The following is a 24785-nucleotide window of genomic DNA, read 5'->3' as shown; positions in this document are numbered from 1 at the left end:
TATGCTCAGTAAGCTCAAAAGCTTACTATAGGTAGGGGATAGTACCAACGTCATTAGGCTCAGTCAGAGACTTCACCATCAAGTGGGGCTGCATATCCCCTGCCTGTCTCTGGAGAAAGGGAGAGATGCCAGACTGGGATTTTGGCACCCTTTATAACAGGCATTCTTGCCTTCTGCCACATATTTGATCACCACTGTACTATTGCAGTGTGTTTCCTCTTACAAATATGAACATTTTTAAGCTTTTGCACTACTTCACAGTATGTACCATCTCTTCATAGCTTCTTTGTTTGCCTTTGACCACTGCGTCTGTTCATTTCTAATACAAGATAAAACCGGAACGTGACATTTAGTGCTCTAATGTCTTCCAGGTTAATGAAGTTATAACTTCCTCCTCACTAGTGATTATGCTTTCTATATTCAAGGATCTTAGATATATTTCTCACTGCTGTTGAAATGATTTTCTTATATGTTCCCAAGCTCTGAGTCAAGTGGTCTCTGTTCTTCCCATATAAGAGAAAAAAAATTACCATAGATACTTCTGTACAGATCGCAAAATTTAGGAATTATTTGAAAAATTAGATGTCATGGAGATGACCTATATGCAAATTCAACATTTTCCCTTTCCTTCACTACCCCATCCTCCACAAGTCCTGCATCTCCCCTTCCTCATCCCTATCCCCTCTGGGGTTCAGCTTCTCATCTCCCATTCCTTCCCCCAGTCCTGTGGCCAAAATCTTCTCCCCCCTCTTCCATTCCATGTGGACACTACCTCTTCACCCTACTTCTTCCTGCTCTACTCCAGCACAGGGCCTTCCAGTAGAGGCCCATACAGCTGCTGCATCTCAACCTTCCCCCAACGGGAAATGCTTCATGGAATGTGGCTGCAATGGAGTATCAGCCTCTTTAAGGCCCTGTGCTGGTGCAGAGCACTTTTGGAGTGATGCAGAAAGAGGCCGGGTGATAGCAGCCACATGGGGAAGGGATGGGGGAAGAAGATGCTGACCATGATAAGGAACAGGAGACAAGATGTTGGACCCAGGGAAAGCAACCTACATAAGAGATTCATTGTATTTTCTCATTAAAGTTCAAAGAAATAATACAATTTATACCATGAGACAAATCTATATGCGAGTATTACAGTATAAGCTAATGAGTCCTTAGTCCATTCTATATACCTGCTCAATGCCTAGATTCACTAAACCTACCAATCCTGTACAGACGATTGCAAAACCAGTTTTGGTTTTGCGATCGTTCCCAGACCCCAACCCAATTCACTAAACGGTCCACCATCCACTTAATGATCCGATCCAACCCAAGCAAATTAGCAAAATCCCAAGCAAAATAGCCAAGCGATTGATTCACTAACAATTGCTTGGCAATTTTGAATCAGGTTTTACTATCCTAAAATCGACTGCTGCCTGTATTTTTTTTCATGGCACAGATATTTTGCATGTGTTACACATCCGAAATATCTGCCACATTAAAAAAAAAAATGAAAAGACAGGCAGACCTGTCAAAAAACCGCCGCCCCCCACCCCCCGACCCACAAATGGCAGGAGGTATGCCCACTCCCTCCTGCCACCAGCTGCTCCACCTGATGCTGCCCTCCCCGCCCACGTGATTATGGCAGGAGGGATGCCAACTCCCTCCTTCTGTCAGAACCCCCACCGCCATCCACTTGTGCCCAAACCCCTCTCTCCCGTACCTTTAAAAGTGAGCCCCAGCGTTGGGAGCAGGAGAAACCGCAAAGTCCTCCTGCTACTTCTCCTCCACACTGTGATGCGAATGCAGGCCTTAGGCCCTGCCCCGGTGCATCATGTGATACACGTGGAGAGGCCTAAGGCCCTGATTGGCTCAGACGCCTCGGGCTCCTCCCTTGCAAAAAAGAGAGTGAATTAATCGCTGTTTCACAATCGGCCAGGAATCAGCCAACAACGATTGAATCGCTATCTTTAGTGAATCTGGCCCCAAGTTTCCTTGGAGTTAATTCACCAAATTCAATTTCCATCAGCTAGGAAAGACCTCAGCATCACCAGACCACTACTGACTAAACCTTACATTACAAACTCCCAATTCTTGTGTTTATTTTCACTTACTGTGAGTGAGAGACTTTTCTTTGGTTGCTGTTGAGTTTGCGTTTGTGGGATTATCTGTGGTGCTTGTGCTACAGGGGCAATGGCAGTCGGGGTGGTAGGTGTTAAGGGTGACGTAGGCGCTGTGGCTGCTGCAGCAGGGGGAGCCGGATTGGAGCTACTATTATACATTGGTGTCCTTTGTTTGAACTGGGTCGGAAGAGTAGTGGTTGGCGTTGTAGGTTCTTCTGGTTGCCTGTTAGCTTGCAAGGCTTCTCGCATCGATCCAGCTGCACAGGTAATAGTAGTAAGGATCATAATCCACACACTAAGTTTACACATGCATAAGAATTCAACATAGCTTATGGCAAATATATACTGTATAAGATGTGCAGTAAACAGATTAAGACTGAAATGAGCACTTGTACCACATTCACTTTCTTTTAAAGTTTTCACTCCTCCCCTCTCCTTAGGGCTTTTTCCCCAGGTACATTACATAAACTGTGAGCCCACTGGGACAGATAGGGAAAATGCTTGAAGTACCTGTATGTAAACTGCTTTGAGTGTGGTTGTAAAACTACAAAAAGGCGAGATACAAGTTCCAATCCCTTTCCCCTTTCAAATATTTTGATACTCGTGGGGGCTCAATATCCTACATGAGCATCCCGGAAAATCCACCATAAAAATATCAGCTCTTCTTAAATTTAAGTGACACACAAATGTAGCTACTCAAGCTCTGAAAGATCTCATGTAGCTCAGTTCCAGACTCTGAAGCTTTCTAAAAAGCAGTGGTTATGATAGTGAGCAATACTAATGCTTGTAGATTCAGTAGCCCTCAGTGTGATTTAACAGATAGCATCACATGTCTTAATAGTGGTGTGTTTCCAAGTACACAAAAAAACCATTCAATATCAAGCTAGCTTTAACAATGACCAGCCAAACTATGTTGCATGAACAATTTACCTGACTCATTCAAAATATTTAAGAAAAGATTTAGAGCTAACCTATATCCTAGGGTTTTTGTTATTTTTATTTCCAGAGTACATTACAACAGGAATTCAACACTTCTCTGGCCTCTTCTGATACTTATCTCTTTTGTTTTAGAACTAAACAGTTTCTCTTATGGGGATAAACCGGGGATGGAGCCACAGGCTGGGCAGTTATCCTGCATTGCCCTATCTGGAATGGCAGCTCTCTTCAAAATCTCAGAGGCACCCTAAGGACCCCTCTGAGCATATGAAAGGGTTCCAATACTGCTAACAGTTACCAGCTCTATTCACTATCCACCAGACCCAACAGATGAGCTAGCTACTCAGCTCTCCCCCAAAAATAAACTAAAAATGGGAGGAAAAAAAAAAAATTCACTAAATGGCTGGGAAACACTCCCAAATGGACCGATAGGATCTCTCTTCTCCTCAGATTATCCATGTGAGTGAATACTAATCAAACCCATGGACAAGAAGGTTCTTCTCACCAGAAACAGGAAAAGCAGTCTGCAGTACTGGGAACCTGGGTGATAGCAGAAGCCATGTTATCTACTCCCTCCACCCCTGTAGGAGTTTTATTCAGCTAGCATCATCCTCTTCAGTTCTGCTTAAAGAGCCAGGCACACAAAAAATAAAAGCCTTTAAGGAGCACATGAAAAAAAAAGAATCCTCAAGCAGATCTTGCTTCACCTGCAAATTCTACAAGGTTCAAAGAAGAGTGACCAAGATGATAAAGGGGATGGAACTCCACTCGTATGAGGAAAGACTAAAACGGTTAGGGCTCTTCAACTTGGAAAAGAGACGGCTGAGGGGAGATATAATTGAAGTGTACAAAATTCTGAGTGGAGTAGAACGGGTACAAGTGGATTGATTTTTCACTCTGCCAAAAAAGACAAAGACTAGGGGACACTCGATGAAGTTACAGGGAAATACTTTTAAAACCAATAGGAGGAAAAATGTTTTCACTCAAGAGAATAGTTAAGCTCTGGAATACACTGCCAGAGGTTGTGGTAAGAGCAGATAGCGTAGCTGGTTTTAAGAAAGATTTGGACAATTTCCTGGAGGAAAAGTCCATAGTCTGTTACTGAGAAAGACATGGGGGAAGCCACTGGTGCCCTAGATCGGTAGCATGGAATATTGCTACTCCTTGGGTTTTGGCCAGGTCCTAGTGACCTGGATTGGTCACCGTGAGAACGGGTTACTGGGCTTGATGGACCATTGGTCTGATCCAGTAAGGCTATTCTTGTATTCTTAAATGTGCCATTAGTCTAGAAAATTTCATGCCAGTCTTCAGGAAAAAAAAGCCCCATATTTCTCTTCTGCAGAATTTTCTCCAACAAAATAGCAGCACTCCATTGGAACACTTCTTCCCCTACACCTCCTCTACTACAATGACAGACTCCTCAGCCTAATCAATTGCTACCAATCCAGTAGGCAAATCAAGTGCTATTTTCTCCTGGGTATTATCCTCTATTCATCTTGCAATGAGTACTCGACTTCACTTTTGCAATCCTGATCGGAGTCCCCTAGGCCAGTGTTCTTCATCCTTTTTACACCAATGGACCGGCGGAAATAAAAAAATTATTTCGTGGACCGGCAAACTACCAAGACTGAAATTAAAACCCCCCCATCTCCGCCCTGTCCCTGCGAGCTCAGTCCCCACAAACCATCTGATCCCATCCGCACAAGCCTCACAAATAGTTATGATTTTATATTGAACGTATTTTATTAAAGTATAAAAAGAAACAATATTCTGTACCACTGTCATTTTATAAATACAAATAATACAGAGCAAGGATCAACAAAACCACTGTCTCCCCTTCACATATATCTACTATCAAGAAAACTGAATAAGCCAAATTATTACAGAATGGTACACAGAAATATCTTGCTAACAGAATAACGCAGTCAAACATGACGGGAATAGTGTTGGGGAGTGCAACTAGGGCAACTGCAGAGATAGACCTAAGCCAGCTGGAAGCTAAAGAAGCACTGCCTGGGCTTTGCAGTCCCCAGTTATGTCGAACACCAGCTCTAGCAGGATGCATATTTCAAATCCGATATATTATAATCACAAAATAGAAATAAAATTATTTTTTTCCTACTTTTTGTTGTTTCTGGTTTCTACTTTCATCGTCTTTTCACTCTCTTCCTTCCAGCATCTGCCCCTTCCATCCACTGTCTGCCCCCTCCCCCTTCCATATGGTATCTGCCTTCTTTCTATGCCCCTCTCCCCTTTCCATCCAGTCCGCGCCCCTCTTTTCTTTTTACATGATTCATTCTGCTCTCTTCATTTTTATCTCTCCTACACCAGATCTAGCATCTTTGTTCCTCTCTCCTTATTTCTCTGCTGACCCCCTTCCCAGCATCAATCTCTCTCTACTTTCTCATTCCTGTCTCTCCCCTTTCCCTCATCTGATCTCTCCATTTCATCCTGACCCCTTCCCCTCCTCTAATCTCCCTGCCAGCTGTTTCCTTCCTATTTTCCTCCTCCCCGTCTAGTACCCCTTCTCCCTTTCCTCCTCCTCCCCTTATCCAATAGTAACTCTCTTCCCTTCCCCTTCTCCCTTCCCCCTCCCCCTTATCCAATAGTAACTCTCTTCCCTTCCCTTTCCCTCCCCTCCTCCCCTATCTAGGAATACCCCCTTCTCCCTTCAGCAAGTTTTTCCTCTTTCTAGCCTAGCGGCAGCTCTGTGTGCTTTTAACTTCACCACAGAGCTTCCGCTGGCAGAAGTTTAGATGCAGTTTCATCAGGCAGCCTTGGGGCCTTTGCTAGGCCAGCCCGCTTCGATGATGTGAGGCAGACCGACCTAGCAAAGGCCCCGAGGATGCCTCATGAAATCACGGCTAAATTACAAGCGGTAGCTGTGTGCTGAAGTTAAAAGCACACGAGCTACCGCTGCTGGTCCAGGAGTGCGGAGACAAGATAAAGGCAGGAGGTCCAGCATACGCAGCGAAGGCAGGAGGCATAAGCACATGGCAAGAGTCCCGGCATATGCGATAGCAAAAGGAAGTTACAAGTCAGCTGACGCCGGCAACAGAGCCTCTCTTCCTGCCCAGTGTGCAGTTTGTGGAGGGGACCCGAATCCTTTGCGGACCGGCAGGAAATTTTTGCAGACAAGTGGTTGAAGAACACTTCCCTAGGCCATATCCTCCTGCCATATGTCCAAAATCAGAAGATCAGGTAAGTCCCAGGAATCCATTAAAGCCTGCAGAATTTGACCAAGGTACAGATGACCCTCATCTGAGGAAGGAGAAATAACTGGAAACCCAGGCATGGAGGGAGATAGAACCCTCATATCCACTGTTTTTCCATAAGTTATCTAGTGCTCTGCCCATTCTGATATTCCACATAATCTTTGGGATTGTGCAGGCACTTAATCCCAAAGAGTCCTTTGCAGTTCTAGTTCACCAAGTCTTCCAAGGTCTTCTGCTACAAATGTGGCAAATGCCTCTTACCATAGTAGATATCCCCTGCAAAAAAGGATTTTAAATACAAAGTACAGATAGATCCAGGTCTTGGGAACACAGCACTCTTGAACAGCATTACCTGATTTTGTGTTTGTTTCTTTATCATTGCTTGATTCAATTCAAACTTTCCTGCTACAAATTTTTGAAGTTCCTTTTCCTTTTATGTTTATGCTAGATTGTAAATCGTTTTGATATGCAGAGTGGCAGTTAAAAGTAGTATAAAGTACCAATAAATACATAAACTGCCTCAATCAGTCAGTTGTGGTGGAAGCAGCTCTTAAGATCAAGACTCAAAAATCCTTTAATAATGCCCCTCTGAGAAAAGAAACCAAGGCATCAGACACTGTTTGAAGAAAGGTCTACTGGAGTTGCCTGCTAAACTTGCACGTCACTGCAAATCAGTTCAAGATGCTACGATACCAACATTCACTCCTACTACCAGTTTCACTGCACTAAAATCATTGTCCATTAAACACACTTGCTTTCAATATGACCAGAATTCCACAAGTGTTAGTACCACCTTATATATTCAACTTGTGTTGCTTATGGCACAGCAACCCATACAGTCACAATAGGCAAGAACATGAGAAAGATTAGCTCTTGTTTATAGAAATATTTTCATAACTGACTTGCCGATGCATCATGCCTTGGAGATAACCTCTTAAGGACAAAGTAAAGAATAGAGTATCTGCTCACATACCTTTGAACTATGGTTTTTAATATCTTCTTCAGTGAAGCAACACATCTTCCACTCCTGTAGAACCTCAGTTATACCTTATCAGAGATGATATCTACCCTCAATATCTCCAAGCTCTCTACTATATACTTGTAGACATGACCAATTTCACCACTGTCTACAGAAGTAATGACTAGAAAGACCGGCACATGCAGAAACCAAAGCAGTGTAAAAGAAACAGGCTGCTACCTCCTTTGCCCATCTCCTACCCCAAAGCTAGTGTCTGATTGTTGACAGCCCATTTGTGTGTTGGAGGAGAGGGAAGACAGGGGGACACTTTCAATTTTTGTGGCCTTTTGGTAGAGAATCACAACAGATTCATGGGTGTTGAAAATTGTTAGTCAAGAATAGACTCAATTTCTCAATTTTGCAGTGCTACCCCCTCCTCTTTGTCCACCCAGAATTGAGAATCTCCCACATCATTTCCTCTGGTTGGATCTAGAAATCCTTTACTTTTGAAAAATGCCAAACAACTGAACCAGTACCTCAGCAAAAGTGAGGTCGACGATGGAATGTTGCTACTCCTTGGGTTTTGGCCAGGTACTAGTGACCTAGATTGACCACCTTGAGAACGGTCTACTGGGCTTGATGTACCATTGGTCTGACCCAGTAAGGCTATTCTTATGTTCTTAAAATATTTAATTCCCAACTCCAAACCCCTTCCAAAAAATAATAATAATCAGGAAGCCTACAGCCAACACCGGACCTCAAATAACGATCTTTACTTGATAAAAAAAATTCCAAATTGACTTTTTTCACAAACTTGTCTCTTCTTCAGCAAGGCGATTGATTGACTTCCTTGAAATGAAGGGATGCTCATGCATATATCCCCATTCATCCCTCTCACTAAAAGTTCTTGCGATTTACAGCCTAAAATAAGCATAACCAGTACAAAGTTTTGCCTTTTGGTATCTCCTTGGCTTCCACAATTTAAAAAAAAATATCTAGCCCCAACCATGGTGCATTTTTGCAGTCAAGGACTTTTCATCTTCCCTCATCTTAAATGAAATCACAGCAAAACTCCACAGGATGCACTTAAATCCTGCCAAGTTACCAATGTCCTCCTGCTAAGCTGGGTTTTCTACTAGAATCAGGGAAGTCCTCTCCAACTCCTTCACAAGATTTTCAGTTCATAGGCTTCCATCTAATGACTAAGCAAAGCCATGCTACCAAAAGTACCTTAGTCAATCTGTCCCTTCAATTATTTCAAGTGCAACTGGCTCCAGCCTGAATCATTCCCAGTCCTTGGCCATATGACTACTTCTGTTCACATGTTATCTTGGCCAAGCTATACATGTGGCTCCTTCAGTGGCATTTAAAATTACAATAGAATCAGCTACATCAGCAACTATAAAAATAAAAATAAACCCAGCAAGGAAAAAAGCATTAGTGGGGGAGCATACATTAAAAAAACAGACCTTATAGAATGAATGTCTTTTACAGCAGGCCCCTAAGAATCGATGCCTCTTCAACAGAATGGGGAGCACATCTCCTCCATCTCTGTATTCAAGGCTACTGGATGCTTCGCAATAGGTCTTCTATCAGTTTACTAAACTCCAAGCCATCTTTCATGACCTCAAAACTTTCCAGCAGTGGTTACATGGCAAAATAAATCTCACAATATTAACATGGGGTCTCTTTCTGTTAGGAAGCAGGCAAGATATGGAATCTTGCAAACTTTTTTTTTTTTTTGAGAGGGGCTACAAGTGGCACACTTGCCCAGAATAGCAACCAACCGGCAAACTTAGCTGTCAGCTAGACCCACTAAGTGGTCTTTAGACAACACAGTAGTGCATAAGACTTTCTAACATTGGGGTGAACCTTTGATCTATCTATTTCTAGGGATCAGAAAATCAAAATATTTTCTCACTAGGAGATCAGCCAAACACATGCTATCAGGGATGACTGTCATGCCACGTCTGACAACAGTCTTACAGAAAATCCTCCAAGGTACATGACAAGGCTAAAAGAGGACTGCAAATATGGCAAATATTGTTACCATGGTTGGTAACACTGGCTCATCAACTACCTTTTGATCTGGACACCAGTGCCTCTCTCAACTCAATGGCAGGTCACACTTTGTATCCCAAGTAGAGGTCTGCATGGGAACGGGGTTTGTGGGGACCCCGCAAGGATCCCCCATGTCAACAGGGATCCCCCCTGATCAATGGGACTTCCACAGGCGACAACACACAGAATATCCTCAAGTTACTAGCATTGCTTTCAAATGGATTAAGTCTTATTTGACTGATCGTACTTATTCAGTCAACTATTCAAATAGTTTTTCTCATCCGTACCTAAATGAAATCAGGAGGTCAATTATTTTTCTTGTGCCACTCACTCTCATTCTGCAGTCTCTAGGCTTTATATTTTACATTTATGATGATATTCAGCTTATTTTGCCCTTAGATACACATTCTCACGTGTCCTATTCATTGATTTCTGCAAAGCTGGACATTATTGTAGACTGGGTAATGGCAAATAAGCTCAAGATTAACTCTCAAAAGACAGCAGAGTTGCTTTTCTCTTCAAAAAATTTACCTGAAAATACTTCACATTTCACAATTCTCATCTAAAACCAAAATTCTGGGTGTAACAATAGATAATGCCCTAAGCTTTTATTCACACATTTCTAAGTTGGTTTCCTCATCTTTCTTTGCTCTCCGCCAAATTTGATCCATTCTTTCATTTCTTCAACAAAGTTCACTCCGCATTCTAATACATTCTCTTGTTTTGAGCAAACTTGATTATTGCAATTCTATTCTCATTGGACTCCCAAAATACCAATTACATCGTATACAATTAGTCCAGAATGCTGCAGTGAGATTACTCCATCACTGTTTTAAATTCGATCACATCTCACCACTTCTAAGATCAGAACATATGCTTCTGGTGTCATATCGCATCCCCTTTAAATATAATATCCTTTCCCACCAGATTCTCACAACAGCAGCTGTTAGTCATTCCCTCATTTACATAACTTTTTCTAGATTTCTAAAGGAATTCTTCATTCTGTGTTATGGCTCCTACTCTCTGGAATTCTTTGCCTTTTTACCTTCGTTCAGAGAAATCATTTGTAACCTTCAAGGCACAAGTAAAGGCATACTTCTCTTTGGCCTTTAGCTCTTAACTTATTTCCTCCTGATAGCTGCTTTTCTTCTGTGTGGGCAGATTTAAATTCTTTGTTCCCTCCCTTACCACATTGTTCATCCCTTTCCCCAACCTTTTTATTTTTATTGTAATCCCCGATTCCCTCTTTCCCCATGTTCTTAATTGTTTTCCTTTATGTCTTGTCGTCTTTCTGTTCTTACCCTATTTAATTTGTTTTTGTTGGGGTTTTTTTAATTAAATTTTAAATTTTTTTGATTGTAAACCGCTTAGATTTGACTTCTGGTTTTATATTTGCGGTATATTAAATAAATTGAACTTGAACAACTAAATGTAAGCACTTAGCCCACAATAAATCTAAATGGAGACTCTTTACCTGCAGGACAAACAAACTAAAAACAAATTCAATCCATTTGCACCTTTCAGCTATCACAGTGCATCACAAACATGTAAACCCTAAATACCTGACTGCAAACCACTTAGGCTATAAGTAGTATATAAATACTAAAATAAATATTAATCCTTTAATCTCAAGATTTGAGGTTACAGGGCAAAACCCAAAAAAACCTTGGGATCTGAAATTTAGTGCTCACTCATTTTACTCCTTTCAAACCCATAGCTGACATTTCTCTACATCTTAGTCTACTGGAAGCAGCACCTTCCTGTAGATATCACCTCTGCAAGGCAGGTCAGTGAGGTACAAGCCTCCATGTACCATCATCGCTATACTTCAGTGATCGTCGTCATCTTTCTGGCAGTGGACATGCTGGCAAAAAAAAAGCCTCAGTGTGAGAGCCAAGGTCACTGCAGGAGAAAGTAGGCCATACAACTAAGTGCGTGTGTGCGTGTGTTCTCTTCTAAATGACATACTTGTCCTGAGGAATTACACTTCTGATATGTTGGTTTGTTTGCTCAGGTACATTGAATAAATTAGTGCAAGTACAATGAAGTCTACTTTAAGCCTATCTTCCCCTGCACAATCTCTATCCCTGCTGCCCAACTCCTCTCCCCAACATACTCCTTCAGCTCTATTCCAAGTATTCCCAGTCCCAAGTCAGCCTTCATCATCCTGTCTTCACTTCCACTCCAAGCCAGCTCTGCTCCAATTTTCTAAATGCTCTTACATTTACTTTACTGGCTTGCTAGTCATGCCACTTTTGCAACAGCCATTCTGTTTTCTTCAGGCACTATGTGACTTAGCAAGTCTGAGCTGCTCAGTACCCATTTCCAGTAGTACTGTCATTCCTATAATAGTTATACAGTGTGGGAAACACACAACTCAGACAAAAGAGATGACCAATAGAGGTAGAAAACAGAATTGATGATATAGTGCCAGTAGCAAAAATCTGGGAGGAGAGATTCAGGGGCAACACTTAAGGTTAATGGGGAGTCTGTCAATGGTCCTCAGGCCTTACAATGAAGAACACTACTATACTCAGTTTTTTTTCCTAACAAGAGAGACGCACTTCATGCGCTTCCCAATTGAAAGTTCTACCTACAATCAACCCATGTCTTTACCAATCTCCTTTCTGAAACCACATTCACTTCATATGCTGGACTGTAGACTAGAGAATGACACGGGGGAAAAAATTGTTCCTGTTTCCGCCCTGTCCCTGTGAGCTCAGTCCTTGTCTTTGCCCTGTGAGATCGGTCCCTGTCCCCGCGAGATGGGTCCCCGTCCCTGCGAACCATCTGATCCCATCTGCACAAGCCTCAAATAGTTATGATTTTATATTGAACTTATTTTATTAAAGTTTTAAAAGAAACAATATTCTGTACAATTGTCATTTTATAAACACAAATACTACAGAGTAAGTTCAACAAAACCTCTGTCTCCCCTCCCGTTCACAAATATCCCCTCCACTATCAAGAAAACTGTATAAGCCAAATTATTACAGAATGCTACACAAAAAAAAATCATGCCAACAGAATACCATAGACACATGGCAGGAATACTATTAGAGGAGTGCAACTATTGCAACTACCCCGGTCAGAGAGAGCCAAAAGCCAGCTGGAAGCTAAATCAGCACAGCCTGGGCTTTGCAGTCCCCAGTTATGTCCAACACCAGCTCTAGCAGAATACATATTTCAAATCTGATATTCTAATCACAAAATAGAAAATAATTTTCTTCTACCTTTTGTTATCTGGTTATTTTATTCTTCACATTACACTGGTCTCAGGCTCTGGTTTCCATTTCCATTTGTCTACTCTAAACTCACTTGCCAGGGTCTCCTCACCATTTGACATGTCTTCTTTCTCCATGCTCACCATTCATCTCTGTGTATTTTTTCCCCCCCATGTTCAGCAAGAATCTTCCTTCTTTGTTTCCTATACTTCCCCTTCTAGTATTTCCCCTGTGCCAATTTCCCTGCATCATCTCAGCATTCTATGATCCCCTCCTCCTGGGTATAGTATCATGCCTCTATATTCCTATGCTCCATCTGTCCAGTACTTTCTTCTGCGTTCTTTTCTCCCCCATGTCTAGCCATCTTCTGTGTCCATATACTATCCCCCATACAGATGCAGCATTCCCCTTTTTGTCCCTGTTCCTATGCTCTTCCCTCTTTTTGAATATCTTCCCGTGTCCAACTTCTCTCTTCTCTTGCTCCCTTACACCTATGTGTCTCACACTCTCTTTCCTCCCTCCCTTTGTTATGTTCAATATTTCACTCACTCTTCCATCATCCCCTTGGTTCAGCTTTTCTCTTTCCCTTTCCTTCTCTCTCTTCCTCCCTGCAGGTCCTTCACATCTCCCCCTTCCCTCTAGCCCCCTAGCCCAGACAAAAGTTACATTGGAAGGAGGGACTCGGCAGCAAGAAGGTTCCAGTCCGAGCAGCCCTGCGTAACGCGTGCAGGAAGCTTCCGTTCCAACAGGCTGGTATGCCCGCCCTGGGAGGAGTGAAGGGGCTGACTCAGGAGTTGTACTCGGAGATTTGGGTTTTGGGCTTTTTTTTGCCACCCACCAAGGGTGGGGAGCTGTTGGACCGGCGATAGGGAGGGAGGGAGTGAGGCTGCTGGACGTGCGATGGAGGGCTGCTGCTGTACCCGTGATGGCAAGATGGGGCTGCTGGACATGCGATCGCATCGAGGAGGGCACAGAGGCATCTCATGACAGATACTTAACTGCGGGGACAAGGCCATTCACTGCTCCACGGGGCGGTGAACAGCCTTGTCCCTGTACCCGTGGCAACCAGTCTTTTCCCCCCTCCCCGTTCCTGTGGGTTACCCACGGCTAGCTGCAGGTAAGAGTCACCATGTCATTCTCTACTGCAGACAAGCTTTTCTTTACTATTTGAAATAATTGTAACTATCAGGAGGAACTCCTAGTTGTTTGGCTCTTATGATCCCAATACACTATGCTGTAATGAAACAGACTATCCAAGTGGATTTTTAATTGCATTGACTTCAGTTAATTAGGCACATGAGTAACCCGCCAGGACACATTTCTGTTCACTGATTTTGGGCTAAGCCACTATGGTGAATCACAGTGCAACTTCTTAGTGGACATCTGTAAAACTGCCACTTGGGTCACATCAGTTCATATTTTTACCAAACAATACAGCTTGGATTATATTTCCTGAAGAGACAGCATGTTTGGACTATTAGTGCTAGAGAACCTGTCTGCCTATTTATTTATTTTTTTATTTAAACTCGACCTTTTCTATTCATCTAAGTTTTTTTTTCATGGTTAATTTTTTTATTAATAGATAACCACACATCTCACAGAATAACAAACCTAACAGATATAAATGCAAGAGTGTTAAAAAAATACATCATGTATATGTCAGTACTTCTGAAACAGTCTCTCCAAAAACTCATGTTTCAAAACCCCTAAAGACTGAAGGCTATTTATGTTCATTCTTTCCAGTTTTCCCTACCTATACCCATCCGTTTCCCCATTCCAAACACTTTCCTCTATTCATCAAGGTACAACTCAAACAATAACAAATACTGCTCTGAAATTGTCACCTCCCTGTTCACCTAAGTTTTATTTAAAAGAGAAGAGAGGAGGATTCGAACATTCATTTAGGGAAGGGATTGGGACATGTATACTGCCTTTTTGTAGTTCTATAACCACACTCAAAGCAGTTTACATAAAAGTACTTCAAGCATTTTCCCTATCTGTCCCGGTGGGCTCACAATCTATCTAAAGTACCTGGGACAGTGGAGGACTAAGTGACTTGTCGAGGGTCACAAGGAGCAGTGTGAGGTTTGAACCCATAACCTCAGGGTGCTGAGGCTGTAGCTTTATCCCCTAAGCCACACTCTCCACCCAAGTGCTCTTTACTGTGTCACCAACTACACCGACTCTCAGCTCTGGAATCATCCTGCCTATGGTTAGAGAATGACAAAGGGACAAATTTGTCCCCTTCCCCATGGGAATTCAATTTCCCCGCCCCATCCCCGTGGGTTTTGTCGCTGTCCCTGCCCCATTCCTGTAAGCTCTGCCTTAACTGCACAAGCCTCGAACACTTATGACTTTAAAGTGTTTGAGGCTTGTGCAGATGAGGACAGAGCTTGCAGGAATGGAGCAGGGACAGGAAAAGAACTCACAGGGATGGAACAAGAAAATGAGTTCCCGCGGGGACGGGGAAAAGATTTGTCCCCGTGTCATTCTCTACCTAAGGTTTCATTCCCAGTCCTTTTTCCCAGACCAGAGGGGTCCAAGGGGTTTTCCTAAGTTTCCAAGGAGAGTTACTAGGTCCAGGTTGGACAAAGTCATTAAGTCTGTGGCTCCATTCCTCTGCTGTTCATAGAAAATCACCATTTATGAGTAAGTGATTTTGCTATTATATAAAACATAGTATTGTGATGAATAGACATCATTTCTTTTCTGTTCTTTTTCTTTTTCATTCTTAGTTTTATCTAGCACACTCAAGGGGGAGGGTGGATTTGGGATGTAATTTAATACAATATGTTATAATATGCTGTATAATATATTCCATTTTAGTTGAGAATGTGATGAAGGGTGGGTGGATGGGGATTTTACATTATTAGATTTATGTGTTAGATACAATAGTGCTATAAGGAAATTACTTTTATGATATATTTTTGTGCACTTATTGTTTGATTTGAAAATGAATAAAGATTAAAAAAAAAAAAAAAAAGCCAAAAGAGGTACTGCTAGTGCTCATATAAATTCAATGTTACCGACTCATTTTAGACATTTTTTACCTATGTACATAAAAAAAATATATATATAGTTAAACATTTATGGCCTCTTTTACAAAGCCACGTTAGCGGCTGCACTGCGCTAAGAGCCCCAAAGCCCATAGAGATTTAAAGGGCTTCGAGGCTGTTGCCGTGCGGCTTTGTAAAAGAGGCCGTTAATGATTTTTGAAGAGAGGGGTTCCTCTGAGGTAGCTGGTGATATTGTCAAGGCTAAATTACAAGCATGTCTCCCCTTACTTAAAACCAGTGGGAATAAAGCCTTAACCAAATAGGCAGCCATACATAACCCATATGCTCAGTTGTTGATATGAAGATTAAAGACTAGCAGAGAAATGTTGCTTTTGATCTTATTTACCTTGTTGTGTCTCAGAGCTTGGAATATAAGAAGATGATGGCACCACACTTGGGGCTGCTGGTAAGTAACTAGTAGAAGGTAATGCTGTCTCATTATTCAAAGAACCAAGTTTCTGCAAATTAACAAAACAGAACATACAATCCATGACGAGTCTACAATAAAGTGTACCCCGAGTCCTTTGATTTGCCATGCTCTGATATTTGTGCATTCTCCCAGCAAATACACTAAGCAAGAATTTATTATGGGTGCTGTAAAGAATAATGTGAAACTGGGGCCAAGGCATTCTAAAATATTAAGTTTACTACAGCCCATGTGTAAAACTATAAAATCCTCACCTGTGTCGAAACAAGACCAGCAGCATAATCTGGAGTTGCATTTTCTACTACTGTTTCTTCCTTGACTTGCTTTTCCACAACTTCTGTATCTATTAAAGGGAAATGGAAGAGAAAGTTGTAGAATAAATCTTACTCTGATCATTAAACAATGAACTGGAAAGAGACTGGCCTCTACCTCAAAACACAGGTTAAGTAGATGTGCTGATTATGCAAAGCCTTGTCTATAAAAAAATATATACAATTTTTTGGAGCCCAGCCCCCTTCTTACTGATGGCTGCCTCAGACAGGGGGCTGGGCTCATACTACCCCTTCCACTGATGTTCCTGCAAGCTGCTCATAAAATGAGGCCTCCTGCAGGTACAAGAAAGTTATGAGAAACTCTTGGGAAGCAAATTAGGAGCAACTGGGATATATCCTGTGGTTATATGCAACATTTTGTGTGTTTAAATCTTTTTACTGGGGTTCACAGCAATACAACCTTCATATGAAGGGGATAGAAGGGGATAGATAGAGGATTACTATACAGGTCCTGGACCTGATGGGCCACCGTGTGAGCGGACTGCTGGGCACGATGGATCTCTGGTCTGACCCAGCAGAGGCACTGCTTATGTTCAATTATGCTCAACATCTTACTGTCTTGTTTCTACCACAATACCTTCAAGTATTCTTTTAAGAGCCTGTGGGAAGCATTTTGAACTTTCTACCTCTCCAGTCCCTTAGCTGCTTTTAGAGGCCTTTGTGATAGAACAAAGTCCACAAGAATGAGGAGACTACTTGTAAGATGACCAGATTTTAAATACGTCAGACTACCTGGAAGCTATTTTGCAACACGGCAGTCAACTTTTCCATCTGACATACCTCCTGTACTTTTCCCACCACTCTCTTTCAGCAGATAGAGTGCTTTTCCTTCAAAATCAGGCTACTGCAGTTTTACTGGCAAACAGTAAGCAGGAAATTTACTCCTCGCATGCAGAACAACCTCCCAACCTCAACTAGATCTATGTAATACAGGGGAGGCCCGTGTCAATGATGGCAATAATAAAAATAGAAAAATGAAAGCAGATAAATACTATGTGGCCTATCTAGTCTGGCTATCCATGCCATCTAGTATCTCTTCCACTCTCAGAGATCCAATGTATTTATCCCAAGCTTTTTTGAAAACATACATTTTATGTCTCCAACACCTCCACTGGGAGGCCATTCCACACATTCACTACCCTTTTGGTAAAAAAGTATTTTCTGAGGTTACTTCTTAGTCTATCCCCTTTCATCTTCATCTGATGCCCCCTCAAGCCAGAGCTTTTTTTCAATTGAAAAAGGCTTGCCTCAGACATTTATGCCATGTAAATATTAAACATATCTATCATATCAACCTTATCCCATCTTTCCTCCAAAGTATGCAAATTGAGATTTTTATAACAGACTATCGACTCCATACTGTTTTATCTTTTTGAAGGTGCTGTCTTCAGAATTATACACAATATTCTAAATGAGATCTCACCAGTCTTATACAGGGGCATCATTACCTCCTTTTTCCTACTGGTCATTCTTCTCCTTATTCACCCAAGCACCAATCTAGCTTTCACCATTGCTTTTTCTACCTGTTGGCCACCTTAAGATCACTTACAATCATACCCAAGTCTCACTTTTCTTTTGTGCACAAATGTTCTTCAAACCTAAATTGTACCATCCCCTTGGGTATTTGCAGTCCAAATACATTACCCTACATTTCTTAGCATTAAATTTTAGCTACCAAATCTGGACCATTCTTCAAGCTTTGTCATGTTCTACCTCATGTTATCCACACCATCTGGGGTGCCTACCTTATTGCAGATTTTGGTATCATCCCAAAGAGACAAACCTTACCAGAGAGCCCTTCAGCAATATCATTTACAAAAATGTTTATAAGAAGAGACTCAAGAACTGAACCTTATGGCAACATCCCTTTTCTCAGAGTGAGCCCCGTTTACCACTACCCTCTGTTATTTTCCACCCAACCAGTTTCTATCTCTGTCTGCCACTTTGGGGTCCATGCTGAGGACATTCAGTTTATTTATTAGATGCCTGTGTGGAACAATGCCAAAGCCTTTACTAAAATCTAAATACACCACATCTAGTGCTGTCCCTCTATCTTTCATTCTAGAACAGAAAAGCAGGATCAATGGGCAGGTCACCATACATAAATAAAATCTCCTTATTCTCCAAATACCTCCAACAATAGGAACTTGTTTGATTATTACATCTACAAAAAAGGCTGGGGCAGTATACATATTGTGACAGGGAGAGTCCTGTCATGCTGGAAGAAACCCTGCAGTGCTCTAAAATATCCCTAAACCTACCTCTAGGAGCAGGCAGATTAGGGAAACTACCCTGCATAATTTATCCCCTGTGAAAGGTAACCCAAAAGTGACTCAATTATACTTGCCTAGTTCTAGTGTAGGGTAGGGTAGAGAATGACACGGTGGCTGATACCCGTGGCTAGCCGAGGGTAAACTGCCAAAATGGAGGGGGGGGGGGAGTGCTCACTGAGGGCACGGGGACAAAGCCATCCACCGCCCTGTGGAGTGTGTGACAAACCCGTAGCCAGCTTTGTCCCTGCAATGGATAAAAGCAGAGCACGGTCCCTGGTCAGGAGAGCTGACCAGATTAAAAGTAAGGATAGGGAATTGGCTGACTACCCCTCAGACAGTGAAGCAGGAAAGGTATGACCCTAAGAATATCCAGCAGAGAGTGCCATATCAGAATAAGTTCATCAGAAAGCCTGATAGGACTTTTACTGAGAAGTGGAGTCCTAGTCCTGCAAGGTATGCACATTATCAGCCTAGGAGAAACCAGAGTTATTTTCCTAGGGATTTCCTGCCTAACCCCCCTGCTCCTAGGAGAGAGGGGTGGGGCTATGACACACGTAAAAGCAGAGCCCTGAATAACAGAGGGAGGAGCAGGAACAGAGGGGAAGCTGAGGAACCAAGGCAAAGGCACGACCAGCAGCAGTGCAAACAGGCAGATGAGGAGAGAAGTCTCCCTCCTCAACCTCACAGTAGTGAGGACGTGGAGATAGCAGAGGACTTCCCAAGCTTGAGCCCAGTTGCTGGAAAAGAGGAGGCAATGGACACTGCTGAAGTGTGTCCAGAAGCTGACTATCACCCAGAGGGAATGGAGGTTAGTCCATAAGCTGAAGGGAAGTCGAGTATCTGTCTCACTAAGTTGCGTTTGAGTGCTGGCTCTCTGCAACCAGAGCCCAGGTGTCACTGATTAGGGAGAGAAGGAAAACCTCTCACTCTGGGACTGCTGGCTGGGAAGCTCAGCTGATGCTAATGAGCCTAAGAGTCTGCTCTGAAAACTATACACGTTACCCAGCTAGGATAGCTGGAAAGCTTGGAACTTTATTTCTAAAGTTTGCTACTTCATTTATCTGCTTGGTTATGCAGTTTGTTTCATTATTTGGAAGTTTATTTTCATGGCATTTTTGTTTATTTGAGCCCTGGTGAAGAGGACTCTCTTTAAGCAGAGAAATGCCATACTTGACGCTCAAACAATTCCTCCACCCGATAGTATAATTTTCTATCAGATGCCTTGCATCCCTTCACTTTTACTTTTTTAACTTTTTTTGGGACCCTCAGCGCCACCACTCAGAGCTCAATTAGATTTCATTGCTCTAAGCTTTATGTGCCAGCTCATCGGTTCCCTTTATTAATTTCAATCTTATATGTTTTAATATTAGCTTTTGTGCAATCTATTTATTTTTAAGCATGTACTTAGCTTTTAACTTGTGGTCTCTGGCTAGGGGAAACATCACGCCGACATGTTTCGCTGCTAGAGCTTTATCAAGGCTTTGCCCCTAATACTTGAAGCTCAAGCCATTCTGACAACTATATGCTGTTTTTGTTTTATGCTTAATTTTTGCATTCCATGAGGGTGGCTGAAAGTATTCAGACCCCCTGTTCAATAAAGCCTAAGTATGTGAATTTGAACAGACCTGAATCGTGTCTCCTTTTTGGCAAAGTATATCAGTATGGCCTGGCAGACTAGGCAGGTGCCTAGGTCTGTTTTACCTGAAAAGCCTTGTCTATTTTTGTGTCACACATTCCAAGTGAAGAAGGATTACAGATAGGCGGTTGTTTTATACCTTTTATGCCGCTTGTTTTATACCTTAGCAACCATGGATCTCTGAGGAAGGAGTGTTTTCCTAAACACGGACCATGTCAGGTCCTTTGGTTTGTTATAAGGTGGTATTTTTAACTGCATAAATATTTGGTATAATAAACATTGCCTTAGTAATTTTGGCAACATATTTACTAATTAATGTATATTCATATATTTAATGATTTACTGATATTTCTTTTTAAGATTTCTATTTGACACTTTGTAATGTGTTGAAATTCAGATTTTTTCCAATGAAAGGTGCGTCTCAAACTAAAGCTCAACCGAATTCTCAGAAATTTCAAGATGCTTTTTCAACAGGGACGGGCCCTGTAACACACAAAATAAAAAAGATGACGCATAGAGGTAGTGGTAGAGAATAACTGAGGTCAGACACTGTAGCTTCAGGTAGAAAATAACTAAAGAAATAATAGTTTATATGTAATCTTACAAATCAACTCAAAAGCGCAGCAGGATAATAAAAAAGAATATTCATAAATAAGAAATGCTTCTTGCCAGACATGTGGAAACACCAATAGTGTACTGAAATGAAGACATACAAATTGTGGGGGCGTGGCTTGATGCGAGCACGAATGGAAGCGTAATCGTAAAGCTCCTCTATAGCCAGGCACAGAATATAAAATAAAAATTCCCTTCTTTATAATTTTCCTCAAAGAAATGAATACAAAAGAAACGGAACACAAGACAATTCAAAATATCTTCTTTTGTTAAAGCTGAAACGAAACCCGAGTAAGTTTTGAGCTGAAAGGCAGATTGCCGTTTTCTCTCTTCAACGGTTTTTAGAAGACTTGATTACAGCGCTGAGATCGTGAAGCGTGAGTTAAAAAAAAAAAATTACTACTGTTGAGGTATACCAGCCAGTGACGAAACTGAAGAGGCTTGAAAGAAAAAAATTTAAGAAAGTAATGGCGGCGAATTAAATTGTGAAGCGCCAAGAATAGATGAAATTTAAATGCAAGAATATTAAAGTAAAAGAAGATTATTGAAGTAAATATAGCTCTCCTCTTTCGCAGCTGCGACTGGGCTTGTGAGAAGAGAGCTAGAAGAAAAGTTTGCCGTTTTTTTTTTAGCGCTAAAATTTAAAAGATATAGCTGTGATGGTTTGAAACAAACTTCTCTTGCCCGCGCTGAACAGAGACTCTGAGAGCAAAGGATCGGCAAATTTTCTTCTCACTGAAATATTAGGAAACTGAAGAGGAGGTTTGCTGGAGCGATTAAAACTGACAAAAAGAAAAGAACTGATTTAATTGTGAGACTGTTGTCAGTTGATTTGTGTGGCAATTTGATTTCTACTGCCGGCGCTGACTCAGAGCCCTACGGGTGGTGAATGAGAGAGATCAGTATTGTCCTTTTTGCCGGTTTCTTTATGTGAGGACAGATCATTGAATAAAGAAAATTGGATTGGCACGGGATAGAGAAGGGATATTAGAAATTTAATCTGACCAAAAAAAGAAGGAAAGTAAGAGAAAGAATGATTCTAGTGTGAAGCCTGCTGTTGATTGAATTCCTGAGCTGTGACAGTCTGAAATTGCCCTTTACAGCCAATTGAAGCCCTGAGAGAATAATTAATAACTTGAAGTATTGAAAAAAAAGATTGATAAAAAATATACTGCCTAATAATCAAACAATAGTCTGAAGGAGGAAAGTAAAGAAAGAGGGTTTGTTTCTCTTTATGCTGAATTCTTTCATGACAGGAAGTTGATAGCCAGAGCAACGGGGCATATTTAAAGTAAACTCGGCATAGGGAACATCAGCCTGACATTATAAACTGCCAAGCCTGGATAAGATATTAAAAGAGAAGCTTGAAATATAAAAAGTGTTGTTATTTCTCTGTGCGATGAATAACTGTTGAAAAGGAAGCCGATTTTGATGTGGGGCTGCTGACGGTTGATTGTGGACTGAGACAGTTTGATACAGCCTTCTCCTGCCAGCGCTGAAAAAGGTTGATAAAAAAAAATTTTTTTTTCCCTCCGTGCTAAAACGAATAGATATTGGGAGAGAGTAAAGCTGAACGGAGATAGAGGGAAAAAGAGCTGACAATATATGTGAAAGCCCTTCGGTGACGACGCTGAAAGGGGGGATTGATTGAAGAAAACTGAGTGAAAGAAATACCGGCGTTTTCTCTCAGTGATTGAACACTGAGACGCTGAAGACAGAGAAAGAATATAAACTTACTAAATAAACAAAAAACTGAAATGAAATTGCTTTTCTCTTACAAAGCTGCGATTGGGCTTGTATGAGAGGAGACAGAGGAAGGGGTTAACTGAACTTTTGGAAAAAAACTGAAGCGGCAAGACATCGAGGTAGTTGAGAGACGCTAACTGGAAACAAATAACTGACACTTACTTCAAAGAACCTTTTTACCAATATAAAAGAGATAAGACAGATAACTGAGAAAGAGAAAAGGAAAAGGAAAAAAGGCAAAAAAGGAAAAGAAAATTTCTACTTTAAAAGATAAAACTAAATTTTGGAAGAAAAGAGATTATAAACAACAATATGACAAGCACCAGACAAAACAAAAATGAGGCTGGTACATCTGCAAAAAGACAGAAACAAGACCAAATAACACCAAGCAAAATACCACTTCCTATCGAAGAATCAGACACATTAAGCAAAGCTGAAGTCATGGAAGAATTAAAACAAATCAAACAAATGCTTAAAGAAACTATAACTAATATGTCTGAAATGAAAGAAGAAATTTTAAATATACATAGACAAATGGAAGTTAACAACAAAAGAACAACTGAACTAGAATCAAAAATGGAAACTATAGAATGTGAATCAAAAAGATGTAAAAACGACAGCCTGGAATTAAATAAATTAAAAGATCAATTGGAGGATTACGAGAATAGAGGAAGAAGAAAGAACATCAAACTCTTTGGAATACAAGAAAACTTAGAGGGAAAAAATACTATCCTTTTCCTTGAAAATTTAATTCCAAAAATTTTACAATTAGACTTGAAACAACCAATTGAAATTGAAAGGGCGCATAGAATCCCAATTAAAAACTTAGAAAATAAAAACAGACCAAGACCAATCATTTTCAAAATGTTGAGATACCAACAAGCACTAGAGATACTAAATGCCGCAAAAAAAGATAAAAACTTAAATTATAAAGGATCAAGATTATGGTTTTTACCAGACTTCGCCAAAAATACAGCAACTAAAAGGAAAAGATTACTAGACATGAGACCTCTACTCAAAGAAAAAGGATTTAAATATGGTCTATACTACCCGGCGAAAATGAGAGTGTCATCTGGAGACAAGTCATTATATTTCGAGGATCCCGAAAAACTAAAAGAGTTTCTCTCTAAACCAGAACCTATGATATATTAACATAATATATTAAGATGGTTTTGAAGACTCTATGAAAAAATAGAAAATATAACATATCGAAATATTTGAAGAAATGGAGGAAAACAATACAAAGAAAAGACAATAATAATTATATGAAAGAAAGAACAGAATATAGGAAAATTATTAAATAATACACTGCATATATGTTTAAAATAATTATATGTTGAAATCATAATACTAAGGAAATACAAATTAACATATTGTTAAATGGAAAATGATACATTAATAAAATGTTATGGAAAATGATTAAATAAATATAAAAGATCAATATAGATAGATAGAAGGGAAATTTGTTTAAACAATTGAATATTGATTGCCTGGAATGAGGAGACTGTTAGGATTACAATTCCAATGTGTATCCTTAAGCAGCCAATGTATTGGGTGGGAAAGGGAGGGATAAGGAGAATATATATTAGAATAATTAAGGGAGATACATTAGGGTTAAATATGTGTGTCATGAAGAAAATTTTTTGGATATTAAATATGAAGAAGAAAGGAAAGAATAAGATAATGAAAAATATTAAAATATATAATGTCTTTTAAAATATATTCTATTAATGTCAATGGCCTGAATCACGTAATTAAAAGGAAAAAAATATTAACATTTTTAAAAAAACAAAATGCAGATATTTACTGTCTGCAAGAAACCCATCTTAATATGAAGGAATCACAGAAATTATCAGGTGGATGGATAAAAGAATGTTTTTTTGCTCCAGCAGTGGGTAAAAAAGCAGGGGTTGCAATCCTTATAAATAAAAAATGTATGGCCAATATAAAAGTAAAAAATTCAGATCCACATGGAAGATGGATACATATCGATATAGGTATGGGAAATGATACCCTGACGTTATTTAATATATATGCCCCTAATTCGAATCAATCAGAATTTTTCAAAAAGCTACAAAATATGTTATTACCACTGGCTGCCTCTAATTTAGTGGTGGCTGGAGATTTTAATGCTGTAATGGATCCATTATTGGATAAAAAACCTGGTAAAAATATTAAATCTTTAGGTCTAGATAATTTAG

The 24785-nt window shown here is 40.6% G+C and overlaps 1 protein-coding gene across 2 annotated transcripts in view; it reads right to left on the bottom strand.

The window, feature by feature from the left end:
• Positions 1-24785, bottom strand: part of NELFA (negative elongation factor complex member A) — a 167887-nt gene that overhangs the window by 27187 nt on the left and 115915 nt on the right. For both annotated transcript variants that reach the window (XM_033950882.1, XM_033950873.1), the window contains exons 8-10: positions 16240-16328; positions 15905-16016; positions 2100-2365 (exon numbers count right to left, since the gene is read on the bottom strand). In XM_033950882.1, coding sequence (XP_033806773.1) covers positions 2100-2365; positions 15905-16016; positions 16240-16328 — 467 coding nt within the window. The remainder of the gene's footprint in view (positions 1-2099; positions 2366-15904; positions 16017-16239; positions 16329-24785) is intronic.

Source organism: Geotrypetes seraphini, chromosome 1 (genome assembly GCF_902459505.1).
Source record: "Geotrypetes seraphini chromosome 1, aGeoSer1.1, whole genome shotgun sequence".
NCBI lineage: Eukaryota > Metazoa > Chordata > Amphibia > Gymnophiona > Dermophiidae > Geotrypetes > Geotrypetes seraphini.
This window is presented reverse-complemented; position numbering and strand designations above follow the sequence as displayed.